General features: G+C 47.3%; 2 protein-coding genes across 7 annotated transcripts in view; one reads left to right on the top strand and one right to left on the bottom strand.

The window, feature by feature from the left end:
- LOC106744652 (protein bric-a-brac 2) overlaps positions 1-727 on the bottom strand; it is a 65724-nt gene extending 64997 nt beyond the window's left edge. For all 3 annotated transcript variants that reach the window (XM_014619581.1, XM_014619582.1, XM_014619579.1), the window contains exon 1: positions 196-727. In XM_014619581.1, the coding sequence (XP_014475067.1) occupies positions 196-203 (8 nt within the window). In that variant the 5' untranslated portion in view covers positions 204-727. The remainder of the gene's footprint in view (positions 1-195) is intronic.
- Positions 728-2402: 1675 nt separating this feature from the next.
- Positions 2403-19894, top strand: part of LOC106744645 (longitudinals lacking protein) — a 47291-nt gene continuing 29799 nt past the window's right edge. Inside the window, exons 1-6 of one of the 4 annotated variants that reach the window (XM_014619564.1) lie at positions 2403-2562; positions 7231-7430; positions 8634-9019; positions 9126-9369; positions 9634-9811; positions 11734-11871. In XM_014619564.1, coding sequence (XP_014475050.1) covers positions 7257-7430; positions 8634-9019; positions 9126-9369; positions 9634-9811; positions 11734-11871 — 1120 coding nt within the window. In that variant the 5' untranslated portion in view covers positions 2403-2562; positions 7231-7256. Of the gene's footprint in view, positions 2563-5146; positions 5346-6359; positions 6542-7230; positions 7431-8633; positions 9020-9125; positions 9370-9633; positions 9812-11733; positions 11872-19894 lie in introns of those variants that run through there. The other 3 variants (XM_014619568.1, XM_014619566.1, XM_014619567.1) reach the window with 3 other exon arrangements.

A 19894-nucleotide genomic window follows, 5' to 3' on the forward strand; every position in this document is an offset into this window, starting at 1 on the left:
GTGCCGGTGCCGGGTGTCTCGAAAGAAAAAAAGAAAAGGACGCGCGCGACGGACGGAATGTCACGAAAGACAGAAACGAGAGAGAAGGTTCGTCGTTGAAGCGAGAGATACGAATGACGCCAGCACAGAGCGAGAGAGAGAACTCGATGATGTCTCGTGGAAATGCATGCATGATCGTGACACGGCGCTACTCACCTTACCATGACCTGACCCACAAATCAAAACGCAGCAGCAGAAGAAAATAGTGCGTCGATGCCAAGAGCAACGGCGATCCGCGCGGGTAAATCGGCGGCGGCTCCAAGGTCCCGGGGGGGTTGTGGACACACACTTTCGCCGTATCAGATAATAAACACACGAGTTCGCGGGCGCGAACGGTCGGTGTCGTCGAACGTTATATTCGCGTTATTCACAACGACGATGAGAGGATAACGAGGACGACAGACGTACGTACGTACGTACGCACGCACGCACGTACGCACGCACGTGAGCAATCCACGCAGGCATGCACGCACGCACCGGCCGGTATTGCGCGTCGTGTCAGTTGCCGCGAGAAGCACGCACGCACGCACGCACGCACCGTGTTGGGCCACTGGCAGCTGTCACTCACGGATTGCCCGTGAAAACGTCGCGGACCGAAGTGGCATAGCGAATCACGGGGAGACAGAGACAGCGGGAGAGATCGAGAAGGAGAGGAAGGGAGAGGGAAAGGGAGCGGGAGAAGGAGGAGAGAGAGAAAGACGAGGAGCGCGAACGAGCAAGGGAGCGAGGAAGAAAGGGGAAGAGAGAGGAGAGAGCGAGAAGGAGAAGGAAAAAGAGAGAGCGAGGGACATACATGCACACTAGGGGGCACTGCGCGATGGCGGCGGACGGGCCGTGCTCCGTTGCGGACGGTGGCGCAAAGCGATTAAGCGATTTTGTTGTGGACCCCGATTCTTCCCTTCGTCGGCTCTCTCTTCCCGGCTTTCCACTTCTCCCGCGCGTCGCCTTTCGCCTCTCCCGCCTCTGCTGCGCTACGCCGCGAACGCGCCCTAGAACGGAAACCTGGCTTTTTACCCCCGCCGCGCTATCCCCACCAATCGGCCAATACCGTGACGGTAGACCGTCGGGCCGCAGAGCCGTATCTATCGGTGTGTGTCTGCTGTGGCCCCGCGTTCGATTTCGGAGATGACTCCAATTGTTGCAGGTATGCAATTATCGCGAGCTTGAATTCAATTACGTGCGCGTTTATGCAGGATGATCGAAAAATTGTCGTCGATGAATCTTGAAAAGTATGAATTTGTTCGTTAAATCGAAAACGGGCAATTGAAGGTGTAATTATTGAAGCATCATACGTCTCTCTAGACATGTTGTTATTCGATTTGTTTCGTTGGAATTTCACGTAGCATGGTTTGGTTTACCTCAAAGGGTTGAAATATTTGTCGGAGGAAAGCCGCAACGGCGACTGATTCCTAATTTACAAACGATTCAATTTATGAGCGGTTGTGTAGCAGGATACACGTGCGCCACGTAAAAGTTGATTTGGTTATTCGCGGATATAGTATATTGTCTCGATTCTCACCGTGTTTGAATTCGTGCTGTTCCGGAAAAAAAAGACGCAGCACGTTCTAGTTCTGTGACCCTATCTGTATAATTACAGCGGATATATTTTTCTAATCGTAATGTGAATCGCACAGCGCGCGCACACACACACACACACATACTCACACAGTTGATTCAATAAAGAGCTTATTTTTACCAGCAAAGCTATTTATATAAAATATCCCATGAATATGGCAAAAAGTTTAAAAGGTTCAAAGTCGTCCTATTGTTTTCTTGTTTGCAAGTATAACAACTATGTATAAAGATAAAATGTACGAAAGTGTTTTAAATAAATTAAATATTTAATACTTTTAACCCTTTGAGTACTGAATTATTTGAAGATTTTTATGCCCATGGGACGGATTTAATTTGTCGCTATATGGATTAATATGTAAAAGTAATACATTTTATGCCCAAGTAAGCAGATGACGAGTCTCACTCGTCAAATGTACCCAAAGGGTTAATATATATTTAATGCAATTATATAATTTCATTTAGTTTAATTATTATTTATTTCGATACCTGTCGTCGCATCCGTTCTCGCTGTAAGAAATATAAAAGGTTAAACGCGAGTATCTCACAATTGCTTTCTCTTCGCTTTTAGAAAAATTGGCCGAAACGTCTCCTAGTTTTTTCTCCCCATTCCCTAGTTCTAGATAAAAAAATGTATTCATCGCTCATTCCCAGGGCGTCGGTAGCTCCGGCAGTGAGCAGCTCGACCGTTCTCTGTGTCCCCACCGTTAGCGCCCCTCGATGCGCACAAGTCGCGTTCTCGCGTTCTGCGCCGCGTCTGCCTGACGACGGGGCGAGCGTTTCCGCGGGTCGCGGTTATCCGCTCGCAGAAACTGATCGATCGACTGAGCGCGTAGCGGCGGACGGCCATTGTGTAAAAAGGACCCATGACGCTCGGATAGTGCACGCTGAGGACCCGGCGCGTAGTTGACCAAGCTCGTCCTTTGTGATATTTAGACTGTGCCAATATAGGTGAGTAAGAACACACGCTTCTCTACTAATTGCGACACTGGTTTCCGCCGTCGGCCGGTCGTGGCCGTGCAGTAACGCTCTGTAACGTCGCGGAAAGTTCGGGGAAAATCAGGTCGTTCTCCGCCATGCTCTCTCTCTCTCTTTCTCTCTCCCCCTCTCTCTCCTGCGTTCTCGCTCGTCTCCGTCGACGCGTCGTGAAAAATCGGTCGTTTCTCCCGCGCGAAATCGCCCGGTACGCTCGACCCTAAACACCCGCGATGATCGGCATGCCCGAATTTTCCGAGCTTTTTCGGGAGTTTTCGCCATTTTGTTGCGCCCGTGAACATGATGTCGGCCATTACGGCAACGCGTATCAGGTCGCGAGCCTGGGCCGGTTTATGACGTCGATGACGACGCGGCATTTGTTCGTGTGAAGTTTTTAACAGGTTTGCTCTCGGAAAGATCGTTCGCGCTGTATCATCCGAACTATCGCGCGAAATACTCGAAAGCTACCGCTTCTGCAGCTTCGAGTGAGATAGACGACAGGCGGAGGTTATTGCACTTTAAACGGGTTATCGTCTAATAAAAATGACGCGCGCCGGTGTTCGTCTTTTGCGGCATCTCCAAGTGGCACGTTCGCACGGACGTTGTGTGCACATTTGCACGTAGAACACCGGAGAACAATTTGTCTCGACACGCGGTACGACGCAAAGTAGCGAAAACGAGTATCGAATTTCCCGTGCGAATTAACGGCCAAGCGCGAGTATTCCTTTTTTTTTCTCTCGTTCTCGTGGAGTTGACAAACACCCCGGTCGACCCGACAATAATGCCGAGCAAGTCGTGCGTTGCGACAGCACGCACATTTGACCGATGCGAGATACGCAGCGCACAAGTGGGATTGTTCGCAAATCCCGATGGTTTCCATTGCATCTCTGCCGGATTTGGCTTGTTATTTGTGTGTCGGGCACTTCGGCGTGAGGGAGTTAATCGATTTTATTACATAAGTTCGTGCTATCGCGTGCGCGATTATCGCGGTCATTGCGAGCTTTCGTTGTATTTCGCGCTGGGTTATGCACTACTCGAGCGCGCCGCCTGCATTGTTGCCGCGCTGTGTCAAGCAATGTTATCGCCTGATTACATTATATTTCGCTTAATAGACGATCGCCAAAGATAAAGAAACGATCGAGGTCACGCGTGTAAAATGGTGAGAGATTCGGGAAATCGCCGTCAGCCATGACTGTTGGAATATATAACGCGGCACGAAAAACAGGAGAACTTCCGCCATGATTATTCCGCGTGAAATTTCCCAGTCTCATAGAAATTGACGGTGTGAAATGTCCTTTTCGCATTAAGATAACCTCGATAAGACTCGTTGGGACGAAATTGTTTTGATTACCGGTACGTTACAAGAGCGACGAGAGCGTGTTACGTTTTAGAAATTACGTAAAAGATCGCAGGTAATAAACCGAGCATACAAAAGGACCTGTAGTCCTTGGCCGGTAACATCAGTAGTTTTTATCACCGTTTCATTGCCCCTGTTAAGGGTCTTTTATTGTACCACAGTGAATGACCGGAATATATTTAAACGAGTTCCCGATCTCAACTTTAATTTATTCTAGTGACTTGTGTATAAAACTGCATTTGAATATTGCCGATAAAATAAAAGTTCACATTGAGTTACTGAAAGTTATTTGAAATGGTAAAAACATAACGTGGAAAAGAATTAAACTAATGTCTTCTGAGTAAAATTTCTAAAACAACAATGGGCAGTAGGAGTATGTTTACAAGCAGTAAAAAAAATTAATAAGAAATTCATCAATCATAGTCGAATGTAAGGAGAATAATCGACTATAATTGGTTAATTTCTTACTTTTACTCTTTATAAACATACTTTTACTGCTCATTGTAGACTTACGCTTAAACATCGCACATTCGTACAATTGATTTTAAGAGTAGCCTATGTTTATAAGAAAATAAAATACAAGTTGAGAAATCGTGATTGGTGAAAAAAAAATGTGTCAAACGTTTTGAATGAAATTCAAAATGAGTAGTTCATTCTTGAGGGAAGTGGACTGAGAGAGCGCTGTCTACAAGACGAGCCAAGTCAAGATAAAATCATGTAAGCCAATCGACCTTCTAGCATGTTCTTTTCAATGGTCTGTTTTGTTTCATTTTTATTACTGATCGTTCAATTAAGATTTTTCTTTTAAAGTTCGATTAAGATTTCTTTTAAAATATAATGTGTATGTGTGAGAGAAGCTCTATATAAATTTCTATTTAAATATAAATATAATCGATTTTTACTTGAATGTTACTTTGTACATGATAAATTCGAAGGACATGCGAGCGTACGTCTTAACGGCGAAAGTAATTTCGCCCGTCGCGTGGGAATTGAAAATTTCCTGGCCGAGGAATGATCCCTTTCGTGGCGGGATCGGACGATGAGTCGCCGCTCTGACGAAATGTCGGATTGGAAATCGCGTCTCGTCGACTCTCCGAGCGCGTCGTCAGGGCTATTCTCAATCACGTCGCAGTCGTGAATTTCCGAACGGCGCGCATGCGCGCCGCTTTCCTGTCTTTTCCATCTCGTTCGTTTCGCGAGGCGCGTTCCTCTTGAGCGAGATCCGTGCGCCGCCTGACGGCGTACGCGGTGCCGCTCGAGCCAGAAGGCGTTGCGTTACGCCATTGTTGAAAAGGACAGCGCTCGAAGCGCGCACCGGGCCTGGGGACGCTCCACGCCGTCTTACCCGTTTTTCACCAACTCCACTGCTGTGATATTAGATTGTTTTATATCTCCTTACTGGGTGAGTGAGCTCAAGCGCAATTAACCGTACACGCGGCGAACGTGTCCTCGGGAAGTCGCAGCGCGCGCGCGGTATGCGGGTGGTCTCTAGCGGTCGGGCGGGTCCGTTGTTTGCGCGACGCATACTTACGATAGAAAGCTTTCGCGAGAGTCTCTCGTCGCCTGGCTCGGAGAGCGCGAATTTCCCGCGTGAAGTGGCGGCCGTTTGCGATTTCAGTGCCATTGTCCAGACGCGACGCATCAGCGCGGGGAATTCGGTCGACGTGTGTGTGTGTGTGTGTATGTGTGCGCGCGCGCGCACACCCGCCTGCTCGCTCGCGAACATCGATCGCGCCACGGTTTTCCCTTGCGAGCTTTTCACCCGTCGCCATTTTGTCCGGGCGCGACCTCGCGAACCGCCATATTGCGATCCACGTCTCGTGCTCCGTTTTTGCGGTTTCCAGGGACGGCGCGGGGCGAGAAGGCCTCCTAGCATCGCCGTCGCATCATGTTTCCCCTTCCAATTTTTTTTCCCTCCTTTTCTCCCGACGTGTCCCCTATCTCTATTCGCACACTCGCTGGAACGAGTGCGCGCGCGCGTCTAATGCAATCGGAAAAATTATCTGTCAACAATTTGTTTTCGTGCGCACACATGCTGTCGCCCGGCGCCGCGTGACGTAACGCGTTCTCGCGCGAGATAACAATATAAATAGATTACGCAATCGCGCGTAGGTTGAAAGAGGAACGGCTCTCTGTGCGTCTCTTTCTCTCTCCCTCTCCTCTTTCTTCTCTCTCCTTCTTTCTCTCGCGCCCCTTCCTCTTCTCTCTCTTTTCTTTCTTTTTCTCTGTCGACGGTTATGTTTCGCGGCTGCGTACCTCGGCTTTATTCCCCCTGCTGCAATAAGTGTCCAGCTCTCAACGTTCCCCACCCTCGTCGGTCAGTACCGCGTGATCGATTTTCCGTATTTATTACGAGCCTTGCTAATGCAAATTGCGCTGACGCAAATCAAGTTAAACCTGTCCCGGTTTCATCGGCGCCTCGGGCGGTGCGACGCGAGGATCGCCGATCTCTCGTCATGATGGAAATTCGCGTATTGATCCGTCGTGACGATACACCACCGTAATTCGTAGTTTCCTGTCAACTGTTCGTTGCAGTGACAACTTCTCTCGTGAAGCTCGTATTCGCGTGAATCGTGAGACACGTTGCGTTATCTCGAGGTATATATTTCTGGCACTTTCCTTTCTGCGATTCTTGGACATTGAATTTTGATCGGACCTTATCATCATTTGGTATTTTCGCGCAAGTGTACTTTACGTCTTTGATGTGAATTTCTCACCGAAGTATGCGAAATTTGTCCTCGAAAATTTTTGCGATGTACTGTCAGCGCGATTCATTGGCGGTGGCAGCAGCCGCCCCTGAGTCCCAGGGGCCACTGCGCGGCGGTTATTGCGCAAATGGTGCGCGCAGCCCGGACGCAACTGCGCGTGCGCGGTGCTTGCGCGTCCTCCTGCATCATCCCCACCAGACAGTCCATTACCGTTACGAGGACACGCACAAAGGAAAAGGCCAGAAGAGCGATCCGACCGACGCGCTTGCAGCGCACGGCCATTTTGGAAGCTTCGGCGCTTCGTTGCGGAGCTTCCGCCTGCGTCGTCCTCCCGCGAGGGCCGCGTTGCGGATAAGAATTGCTTGGAACACAAGGCAGGACAGGAAAATAACTCGAGAAACGCGTATTTTCGCGTCGGATACGTTGTCCGGCTCGATGTGCGCGATAATAATCGGTCGCGGGAGGACGAGATAGCGCCAGCTCGGTCGATCGATAGCGTGATAGAGAGGTGTTCCGCACTCGTGGCCGGTACGTTCGTACGACGCTCCCTCATCGCATCGTCGTTTTGTTCCTGTGTAGAAACGAACGAGGACAGAACTACTACCATGGACGACGACCAGCAGTTCTGCCTCAGGTGGAACAACCACCAAAGCACGCTCGTACAAAATTTCGACACACTTCTCGAAAGCGGGACGCTGGTCGATTGTACTCTGGCAGCGGAAGGTAGATACCTTAAGGCCCACAAGGTAGTTCTATCGGCGTGCAGTCCATACTTTGAGGTGAGTGAAATGTTAATTTGTTATTATTGTTGCTCTGACAGATATTCATTCAACGAAATGTTAGCTAGTAGATGAAAAGATGCCTGATTTTGCAGTTGTTACTATATGTGATACTTGTCATTTTTAGATTATTTGTTTTACATTTTATATCCTATTGTAAGAATAATTGATTCATGTAGTTTGGCAAAAGTTCGCTCATTCTTCTGTCAGATTCTTTATTCACAAGTTATTGAGTGCAGTGTTGTTCATTTATCTGGTATTATTTATCATTTTATAATAATGTTCAATTTGATCAGTGATTCTGCTTATCGTGCAAATTTTATCATAAACTTTGTCATAAACTTGTCGATAAAAGATAGATAATTATCTCTCAAAATTGCAAGAATTATAATGGAGAATAATAGTAATGAAACGAAATCGTAATTTTATGCCATGAAGCTTTTCCGGCTGTTTCTTTGTCCCATTGGCTCTGTGGGGTTAGATCAATACGAAATATAGTGGAAGGGAGTGAGATGGAGTGACGGGAAGCAAGCGGGGAGGGGGTCTTAAGTTGAAACAAGATGGCCGTGCTTGTTGAACATTGCCTGGGCAAGAGTATGAGGTGCAGTAGAGCAGGGTGGGGAGTAAAAGCCTGAAGCCCCTCTCCTAGCTCCTCTTGATCAATACAGGGAAAGCAAGATGGCTGATTTCCAGGGCACTTGCCCTGGGATTTTACCCTGATGTGGGTGGGGATGCAGAGAGAGAGAAGACTACTGCATCAATTGGATATACCACCCTATGAAAATTTAATAACGTGCTTGAACTTGTTTATCATTCTAGAAACAATACTTTACGATTTAACGATGCAATATAGAAAAATTTTACATATTGATTCTTCACTTCAAATAGATAACATTTGCATACGATGTGTATGTATAAATATTATTTTGAACAATCATGTTGATGACAAATACACATTTCATTTACATATTTTGTAATATAGAATTTTAATACAAAGTTTCTCGTGTGTTCAACATCTCTATACATTCTTTCAATTTTGGGTATGAATTATGTGTGTGTTCATACAAGAGTAAACGAAATGTATTTTTTTTTAGAAGCCTATCAATTAATACATGCATTTCGGTGATCAAAGATACATGTTAATAGAACTTGAAATATTTCAATATTGTTTTTCTAGAGGGAATGCGTATTCTTATGTTGCAGGGCCTCCTCAGCGAGCACTACGATAAGCATCCAATATTCATATTAAAGGACGTTACCTTTAATGAACTGAAGGCGATGATGGATTATATGTATAGGGGCGAAGTAAATATTGGTCAAGACCAGTTAACACCTCTTCTGAAAGCCGCTGAGTCTCTGCAAATTAGGGGCCTTTCCGATAATAGAACGGGTGAAAGTAGGAAGGCAGACTCCAGGCCACAGAAAACCGTCTCACAGCCGACAGCACCGTCGTTAGACATTCCACACACGTCTTCCGGTCTGACGATAGAAAAGAACAGAGTTCCTAGGCAGAGTATGGCACAAGGTTCCGTGGGGGATTTACCGGAGGACACGGCCAGTCCGCAAGTTTCGAAAGGGATCTCCTCGAGGTGAGTACATTGAAGAAGAACAGTATATGTTGTACAGCTTTCAGATGCAAGTACAATTTTTGTGTTTGAGGACATTTAACATTTTCGTCTGTTCTTTCAATTTCAGGGAAGGCTCACAAAGTCCTACTCCAAGAAGAAAAAAGAGACTTCGAAGAAGAAGCGTAGGTGACGATACGACAACCGAAAGCCAAGATGCTTCGAATTCGAGCGACATGCCGCAACAAATGGGTGGCCCGTCGCTTGGAATCGCGCCTGTGGCGGAGGAGAGAGTACACGCAGATCCGACCGACTCACTCGGCAGGTCAGCTTTGATGACGCAGCTGACGAAGCCCGCCGACGAGATGTTACAGGTAAAATATGCGATGAGAATGTGGTTTTCGTTGCCTTCGCGTACCAACGTCTAATAGAAACTGTTGCACAAGATCACTGTTTCTTTCGCTTCGTTGGTAGAGAAAAATTCGTACTTCATCCTACTGCTTGGTTCATATTCTATCATCGCCATTGCAGAGTGGAAACGGTGCGAGATAATTCCATCTTAACATTCCACCGCGGTTTATTTTGCGGAAAGAGCTCTTTCGGTACGGTGATTTCTAACGTGTTTCGATATGCTGTAGCTGCCACTTGAAAAGCCCGAGCCAAGCGATAATCTCGTCGAGCCAAAGTCTGAATACCTCGAGGAGCCTGAGGAGGGCGTCGAAGATTTGACGCTAGATGATGATATGAACGATCTTAACGAGATGGAGCAGGACAACAATCGAGCTGGACCGTCCCACGACTCCTCCCAACACCCTGGTAATTTAGTAATTCCAATTATCGTTACGATGTAGCTTTTATGACTTTAGTTTCCTCGTAGCGGAATGCAGGGTTTATTTCTCTCACTTAGCCGTCACGGATTGTAATGACGTGCGCGTTTGAAATATAGCGCATTGCTAAACACGCGGTGCCGCGCGTAAGAATACGCAGGGTACTCGGCTAGTAATTATCGGCGCTTTGTATGAAATTACACGCTGCGGAGAGTCAACGACAGTAGCGAATCTTCGATCCAAAGGAAAAAAAGTTCACATTTGGATCGAAGCGGAGCTTTTCACGTCTGTATGATTGGACAGTGATTCTTGGGCGGGAGTCGCGACATATGACGGGTCGACAATCGCGTTTTCGCTGATCGTAGACATAGGAAGGGCTTGAACGAATGAATAGTTTGGTGTCGCGAAGTCAGTCGTTTCGTTGTTTTGTTTGTTATCTGTTAAAACGGGACAATTGGCCGACACTAGCTTGGGTTTCCTCGTTGCAGGTGGGGGGGCGGGAGCGCGGTCTCTGTCGAGCGTGAATTGGGGTAGTGGTGGTGGTGGTCGTGGCGGTGATAGTGGTGGTGGTGGTAGTGGTGGTGGTGATAACGGTGGTGGTAGTGGTGGTGGTAGTGGCGCCCTATGGGCTTCCCATTTCCTCGAATGTAAAAAAGTGCCAAACACGAGGCGGCCGCGCCCAGACGTTGATGTAGGCGCGTTGCTTAAATCACTGGCGAACAAGCAGGGCAGAAAGTATAGCTTAGACTCGGTTAAAATGTCCCTGGAGGCAATATTGCAACAGGGGGTTAGCACCACTCAGGCGTCCGAGATGTACGGCATTAATCGTTCAACGCTGCAGTTCTATTTGAAAAAATTGAACGTCGTCCGGAGGAGATGGAGGCAACCTCGTCCCCTGATCCAGCCTAGACAGACTTAGTGTGTGCGTCTGTATGCCCGCGATTATTTGTAAAATATCCCACACGCACTATTCTATTCTACGTCGATCGGCGACGACGATCTGTCATCGGTATTATTAACGATTACGGCCTGTTCGGGGTGCTGTTCTGTTTTGAAATATTGAAGACTGATTCGTGTTGTTTTTAGATCGTTTTGCTTAGATCGAACGTATTTCGTAGAATGCATGCATATTGCCCACACATTCCTTCGACGTTCGCACCTGTTTGACGTTAAAAAGCTCTCTCTCTTTCTCTCTCGAATCGAAACTCTCTGACAAGAATCACTTCCGAACTAGTCGTTGACACCACATAATCCAATGAGATGCGCGTGCGAGTTGAAAGTACGACGAACGATTGTACGAAATATTTGAACTTAAATAGTCTGGAAAAATTGTCAGACAGTATTATTTGTCTGTTCCTTAAGTGTTACGCATAGACTATTTATAAGCTCGCTAGATTGTTCGAGAAATTCATGTGACGTACGTGTGCAAGTGCGCGCGTACACGACAGACTGCGGGGGAGGATGTGTGCGGGGGATACGCCCGTACACATCACTCGCCGAGTATTACTTGCTGTAACGAGCCGTGAATAGGGGCGATTTAGGGGTGTTATTGTATAATATAAATGTATTCTTAAGCACATTCCCGCTGTATGAGGGAACATTGTGCGACTTTTCGACCGTGGAGCCCTGTATTTGGCTACGTAATCACTCGATCGGTCTTACACTGTGCCCATATTTCTGTTCCAATTTCAAAGAGTTTACGAATAAAGCACACCCTTTGTTCCTAGAATGTAAATATTTATTGACGCGTTCTAACCGTGAATTGTACTCGAGATATGTTCGCTTTTGTAACGATCCGGCACTACTTGCCGTTACGATTCTTTTTTTAACGATACCATCGCGGAAAGAACGTACACACCAAATGCCGTAAAATGATAAAACTTACCGGAGGATACTTGCCCCTTATTTTAGCAGGCCTTGGCGCGTGGCACGTTACTGGTGACAGAAGTAACGCGGGAGGTGTCGTGGGGTCAGTTGGAGGCGCTCCAGGAACGGACGAAGTCTTTCTCGCAGCCCAGGAGGCTGTTCAAGCCCATCGCGACTCGCAAGGTAGGCTCATCCTCACCATTTTCCATCTGTCTCCGACCCCCGTAACAATAGGCACTCGCAAATTGGTCTGACTCGCCGGTCGCTCCGGGGGTTTGTCACGTGCGAATATTTCGTGCGAACCGGATGATGCGCGCTAATCGTAAAATCTCGCTGCGTTTGCTGAGTAACGCGAAAGAACGCGCACTCCTTGGAATGGGCACGGGTAAACGTGGAAAATTTCAATCTGTGATTGTATCTCTCGTAATACGGCAGACGACAATGGCCCATTCACAAGTTAGTGCGTTGATAAGAGTTGGGTGTGCACGCGTGGATAATACGTGCCTATTGCGCAGGCGGGCGGGGCTTATTTTTCTTTCGCTGTCAATAACGTGGTTCAACCTAGATTCCGGTGCGTTCAAGTGTAGCACGGTCTCTGAAAGAGCTTTTTATTTTCTGTCAGGGCATGTAGAGCTTTCCGTTATAAATTCTCGAGTTCCTCATATATCTCTTTCTATCTTTTTCTCTTCCTTTTTTTTCCCTTTTTGTTTTTAACGTAGCGCCGCGACACGAGGCTGACGTAAGACGTTGCCGTGCGCTTCTTCTCTCTCACGTCTTATCGTTCCTCATCGATCTCCCTCTCCCCCCTGCGTTTCTCACGAACTTTTCACCTCGTCACCGGACGTAGTAGTGTACGGTCTTTCCTCTGTAATCGCGGCGCGTCTTCGTTTAGCCTCGTAACACGCGACGCTGCGGCCTCTCTCTCCTCCGAAAGGAGTAAGATCGCGCGGAGAGGACATTCCGCGACCACCGACCGAGGAGAGAACACGAGACCAAATCTCTCGTGCCAGTTTCTTGCTGTGAAAGAGCACGAACGACGATTAGCTAGCTAGAGCTGTATCTCGTTACACGAACGATGATCGCGCGAAACGATAACAGCAATAGTACATAACCCCCTCCGATCGCATTGTAGTTTTTTTTTTTCCTTCACGCAGACACAAGACTGCCATTAGAGAGACCGGAGAGCGAAACTGAGAAAACGTAGACGAGCGATGGAATAATAAAAGCAAGCGGATATCAATTTTATTGCTCGCGCGTCTCGGACTGTAAAGCAAAGCGGAATGAATGCGTCGCGCCCTACTATCATCGGTATACTCGCGACTTTTCTCAATCTTTTGAGAGAATCTCTCAGGAAGAAACAGCGCTGGCGTTTCATCAATAACGTTCGTTGATAAGACGAAATCGCGGTTACGAATGATTTGAAACACGTGGGTGTAAAGATCAGTAGGTGGGTAGGCAGGTAGATTGGCGAATAGATAAAAGTAGATAGGTCTCTCTCTCTCGATGGTCTCTACCTTCGAAACCGGTCCGTTTCTTCCACGTTTCGCACCGTGCTTCCATGAAGTTGAGTAATAATGCCTCGCGCGATCGATTCGACATTAGAAACTTCGGGGACGTAATCGTTTTATATTAACACATTAAGGGCGGGAGTCGTAGTACTACGATTTATCTCGACTGCGGCTTAAAGGCGGGAGTCGTAGTAATACGATTTAGCTCGACTGTACCTTAAAGGCGGGAGTCGCATTAGTACAGTTTGCAACCACATTGCATCCACATTGCAATCCATGCGCCACTTTATATTTGTACTTGAAGATCTGGAATTGATGGACATTGAAGAGCCACAACGTGGTACATCGAACTCGGCACCACGGCGGACTCCACGGTATAAAATTGATCCGCCTGGACGTCTTTCGCTAGACATCAAAATGCACAACTTAATTCGGATAGAAAATAAAGGCAAAAAGCTATATGCCCAACGAAACTGCGTAGTTTGTGCGGCACATAAAAAAAGAAAGTTGACTTGCTTCAAATGCGAGTTTTGCAATGCACCTCTTCACCGTGGCGAGTGTTATCAACATTACCACACTCTTAAAAAATACTAGATTCTCCTCATAAATATGTACTTTAAAACATTTTTTGTAATTAGTGTTTAGTTCTTTTTTAATATTTCTTGTAGTTTTAAGAGTTTAAATAAACTTTTTTAAGTCTAAATTTTTTTATGATCACACAAAATATATCGCCCGCTCTAGGCCGAAAAACGAGGCGGGCGGCCGCCGCGCTACCTAGCATACTTTCGTCGAGATCGCCCGCCGTTAATGTGTTAAGCGATGGCATATGTCTATCGTCCTCTCATCGCTTCCATAAAGAGCGACGCGTTTGACTCGCATTATTAATGAGTTCTGAGACCTCTGGGTTAGGTCGCGTGCGCGATTTTTCCACTTTTTCCTTCGCGATTGTGCTTATCACACCGCGGAAATCGTCGGGCCGAAAAAAAAACGACAAAGGAAAATTCGAGGCGGATAAGCAGTATCCGGCCGCGTTGTTGTTTCGCCGCGGGATCTCCTTGTTGCTATGGGAAATTGAAGCCGCGGCGGCAACGTGAGAGCTTCTCTGTAGGAATGTAACGGGGATGGAGGGGGTGGCTCTCTCCGTCGGAGAGGCAACTTCGGTCTTTCTTTCTTTCTCTCTCTCGAGCGCGTCTCGACTTTTTTTCCTTCGTTCCCGCGCGCTTTACACATGCCTATCGAGAAATTCGACACCACCGCCGCGAAGCGAGATTTCATCGCGCCACGGTGTTTCGGTTACGTCGGTACCCAACGTTCGTTTTACGCTGATCATCGTCCACGACGACGTGTTCCGTTAATAACGCAGCTTTTGCAGTTACTCATCCGTCGCGTGACGTCACTGTGCAAAATTCTAAGAGACGCGTCAGAATTAAGGTCCGATCGCGGTATCTAATCGACAAGTATTCCGAGCGATTATGCGACGTTGCGACGCAGCTACAGTTCCTCGCGATATAATCGATAAGTAAAAGAGGAAGAGTGGCGGTGACTCTTTCACCAAGGTCGGTCAATTCAAACAGCGCGGTTCGCAATCAGATATTTCTCTATTTTTACGTCGGTCGACGTTATGGGCGAGCTGGGATTTACTGTTTACCAGCGTCGCGAGGAGCAGAATTTTTCCGTCGTGACAAATCGCGGCTTCCCGGATCGGAGACGTGTTCTTTTTTTCGCGCGAACACGCTCATGCGTGTGTGTGTAGGGCTCACGGACAATTTGGTCGAGACGTTCCCACGAAAACTCGCTGGCCTTGAGCCCGATAGAGCTTAGAACGAACGAACGCAGAGAGGGGGGCGTGTTGGAGATCTCTCTCGGCGGAAAGAGAAAGACAAACGAATGAATGTGCGAGAGCGAGGGAGCGAGAGAAACGGCGTGACTGACGTCGCAATGATTGCGCGGAGAAGATACGTATGTGGAAGGCACACCGGACTCTCTCACAGGCGGAGATCCGGCAAGGTCGTGGAAGGTTCGCGAAGACTCGCAATAAAATCAACGTGCGCATTATGTAGCATCCGTGATTCTAGCCCTTATCGGTCGTAAGTCACCTCTCACGTGACAACAATACTTCGTCGCTGCGGTCGTACGTTACGTAGGAGGTGACAAGTCGGAACCTGTCGAAACTCCTTGTAGTATCCTCCTTGAATGCTTATATTCTGTATAAAGCTGATTGTAAACGTAACAACAGTAAACCAATGTCTCATATAAAGTTTATTCGGAAATTAGTTATGCCACTAATTGGGAATTTACGTGAAGGTGAAACTGCGCGATATGGAACGCCATCAACAACGTACAATGAGGAGAGATTAGATGGAAAACTACATATCCTCCAAGTTGATGCTAAAGGAAAACATAATGACTGTTTAGTATGTTCTAATCGTAAGTTGCCTGGAGGAAGAAAAACAACAGTATACTTCTGTGAAACGTGCAACAGAAAACCATTCCTTCATATTGGAGATTGTTTCAAAAAATATCATACATTAAAAACTTATAAATAATTATTTGAAACTCATAATATTCGTAATACTCCTTCAAAAAATAAATAATTTCTAACAAAAATGTTATTCTTATAATACTGAAAATTTTTCGCATATTTACCGAAACCAGCTGCAACCTAGTGAGAATCACNGGGCTAGATTCGTCACGTGACGACAGTGAGCAGCAGCAACTTTGTTCACGACTTTTTTTTGTCTCTCGTGGTTATACATACACTCGGTGCACTGTAGGAAAAATAATACGCCTCGTTTGACTGTACAAATCGGTACTATCTCAGATCCCACGTTGTTTTCAGCGTATACGTTTATTCATAATCGTTACGCGCGATTCCACGAACGTTACGAACGTTAACTGATACGCGCGGAATTAGTTAGAAATCGCCTTGGAGCAGATATATACTCGTGCATGACTTATCATCGCGACATCCGGCCATAAATGCGAGCGAGTAACGCGTGTTACGCAATTTTCATGCAGAAAAAAAACACGCGAATTCGCAAAAAAGAATCAACAGCATGTTCTTAGTAATTGTGCGATACGATCTCTTAGGAGGCGTATGATAATGAAGGAAAACTTTGCACTCTTTGCGCCGTAAGTTGGCGTTCATCGCTACCAGGTCGTCAAAGAATGAACACGATCGCTAGATAGTTTCTCTATCGCTCGATGAGGACGTATTATTATTTGCACAGTCGTCGTCGTAGGCCTTCGGCCGTTCTTTCTGTTACTCCCGCTTACAAGCTTTCTTGACGGAGAGAGAGAGAGAGAGAGAGAGAGAGAGAGAGATAGGATTGTAGAAAATATAATAAAATCACCCGTCGAGATGACCCAGATTCATCGCGATCTCGCTTACTTAGGGGCGTTGAACCGTATCGGAGCGACGACGGGTGCGATGCGTTACGTAACGATAAGAGTCGTCGCTAATGAAGTATGATATCGATGCGAATTCTACTCTCTGCGTGATATGTGAGAGAGAGAGACCTCTTTGCGACGTTGTTTCGCGAGTATCACCAGACGCCGCGTATCAGGCGCATGAAAAATGATAATAAGTTGAAGGTAGAAACGCCCAGGGTAATTTTCCATAGCGTCGTAGGTTTCGTGGCTATCTCATCGCGTTGTGCCTAGAATCTTCTTTTCTTTCGAGAACAGGGAGATAGTGAGAAGACGTTCGATTCGAGATACGCGAAGAGAAAGAGGAGCGCGCTTCTCGGACAGCGCGTTGTTTCGCACGTGAAGAGAATTGACGGGCAAGAGAGACCGCGCGAAATATCGCAAGAATAAAGCGATCTCATAACCGCCGGCCATCGTCGTCGTCAGTTTGACAAGCACACGCGGCCAGCAGCTGCCTCACACTGCGCTGCATCTGCCAGCCGGCCGACAGCTGCGCGTTAGCAGAGGCAGCTGTGTGTGAGGTGCCGGTCGGCCCAGATGGTAGAGCCGGAAACTGCGCGCATCGCCCCGTCTACCACATCCTTCACGAATCGGGAGAGATAAAGGGTCGGCGTAACTGGACGGACGAGCGAAAGTAACGACGGATTTCTTCTCATCGCGAAGAAAGGAAGACGGTACGAATTTCGCAGCGCGATTACTGTCGGACGGATCATATCGGAGGCGTGTTCGTTGCTGTTCTTCGCGATCGAGGAAAAGGAACATGCGCGATCAACCGTTAGATTTCGCTTCCGGGTTCCCGTCGAGATATTATAGTTGCTTCGAAGCGAAGAAACGTGGTGGTTAATCGACATACGGCGGAGACACATTGAGAGAAAGACATAGGATCGAGGAAATCTGCTTGTTGTGAAGAGAGAGAGATTAGCTTGCTAGGGAGGAGGGGGTTTTGCCTGTCAGGCGCGAACGTGGGAATTTTCCTTCGTTTTTCTGTTTTTTTTTCTTTTTCCTTTTTTTCCTCATTAGTTTCTAGGGTAATATGATCGCCTCAGAAAGGTGATCCGACGCGGGAGGCAAGGTAATTTCGGAGAGAGAGGAGCGACCTCTCTGTCAATGCTAGCGTTACTTGGAATCTCAAACTCGAATTCGTCATTCAGCATCTCGCGATCGCGCTGCTCCTGACGCGGTTTCATTTCCTTTCGCCTTTTGATATCCCCACGCGCCAGGTGCGTGACAATTGCGAGAGCTTCTTTCTTTGCTAGCTCGTCGAAAGAAAAATAGAGTCGTGTCTCTCGCACGAAACACAACATGTGTGTATCTCGCGTGCGCGCGCGGTGTAGCTGCCTGGAAGAAAGATCGGACAGATGCTCGCATTGATAGCGAAGGTCGTTGTTTTTCACCGTCAGAGACTTGTTGCCTTGAATCTAGTTTTCGTGCGGATCGTTTTGAAGGAAAAAGGAAAGCGGGGGCCTCTCGAGAGCCGATATTTGAATCGCTTCCTTCGAGTCACCGCGATCGATCTCTTACCGTTTTATAAACTCCGCGAATTTCGAAAGAGCACACGCGCCGTGGTCCATCCGTTCTGTTTGAAAAGTTTTACTTTGAAAGCTCTCTCGCACACTCACACATTTTTGGTTACGGTTTTACATTTCTCACATGTATACTAAAAGCATATTACACACACGACGCAACACATACATGTACACACATTGGTTTTCGAGTTTCGCGATCGGTCGCAGACGACGAACGATGTTGACGTGCTCGCGATTCTTAGGGCCGGAGTTGCGCCACGTTGTTTGCAGCGCGTAGACCTTTCTTTTTTCTCTCTCTCGTGAGTTTCTATCGTGAAGACACGAGATGCGTTCCCGGCGATGACCGGTAAAGGTAAACGCGCGCACACTTGCCCGAAGGAACGTCGCCGAAAAACTCTCTCTTCGTTCTTGTTTCCCTTCGCGTGGACAGCCCGCCTTCTGGAACCTTCGGCCGTTTCTTCCGGCAGTAACGCTCGCGTTTGCCTCTGCCGATCCGGGACCGAGAGTCATCCTCAGATCCCAAAGATAACGAAAGAGACAAAATCCAGCCCATTGTAGCCGTGACGTGTTTTTTTTGTTGGTGAACGGCACGACGTGTTGTTGTGTCGCGTAACGAGAATGCAAACGCGCACGCGGATGAGTAATACACGAAAAGAACAAACGAGAGGAAAGATCGCGCTTCCTGCGCGCGTGTCCTCGGCGATGACGGGTGTCACATCATTACGGCCCGATCGTCGATAGCTCGAGGACGCCGAATGCAGCCGGGTGCGTCAACGTACGGCCAGCCGTGCGCGGATACTCAGTAGATCTCATTGCTCTACATACGTCGAGGTCGCCTGGGGGTGTCTCGCGTCCTCCTTTTTTCCTCTCTCCCTTGTTTTGCACGACCGAGATAGCGCGAGGAATCCGATCGCCTCGCGAATTGCCTGCCTCTTTTCCTCTGTTAACCGTACACCTGTCTCGTTTCTCTCTTTCTCTCTACAAAACGCGCGCTTCTCGCATATCTGTCCACTACGGCTGGTCGTAAGTCGCGAAACCGGAAGCGGTCTCCCTGGGAACTTCCCTTCGCACGAGGACATGCCGTATCATGCGGTCGATCGATCGACCCGCCACTGGAAGCGTGATATGAAGGATCAACGAGATCCCTCGACATTACGTCTCGCGTTACCTCTCCCGCGTAGTATTCAGTTGCACATGTGCATTCACGTTGGGTTGCGGCTCTCTATAAGAAAAAAAAAAGAAAGAAAAGACAAGGGTTGTGGTCGGAGACGAACAAAAAAAGCACGTGCCACACACATATCTTGGCCGCGCGAGAGTGCGCGCGCGTGCCAAGAGCCAATTACCAATACGACATAACGATGTGTGAACAATTTATATATTTATATATATTACATATATATTTATATATAATTTTTTTCTTTGTCCATTCTCCGTGTATGCGTACACTCGATAGTTCTTAACCCATCTTGCGTTGTGCCATATTTTTTTAATTTTTTTTAGCGTAATTCGTCTTGCATGCCTTGCTTCCTTCGGTAGTGTAACTACACCCTAACTCTGCGGAAGTGCGCTAGCGCGGTGCGTTTTGCGCACGCGGCGACGCATACCACAGTAATACGTGCATGGTGGTGGTAGTTGAAGGTGGACATTGTGATATACTTCTCAATATAGACTATATATATATATATATATATCTATATATATATATATATATACATATATATATATATGTATATATATATATAT

This window comes from Dinoponera quadriceps, unplaced genomic scaffold (assembly GCF_001313825.1).
Source record: "Dinoponera quadriceps isolate SergipeBrazil2010 unplaced genomic scaffold, ASM131382v1 scaffold1492, whole genome shotgun sequence".
Lineage (NCBI taxonomy): Eukaryota > Metazoa > Arthropoda > Insecta > Hymenoptera > Formicidae > Dinoponera > Dinoponera quadriceps.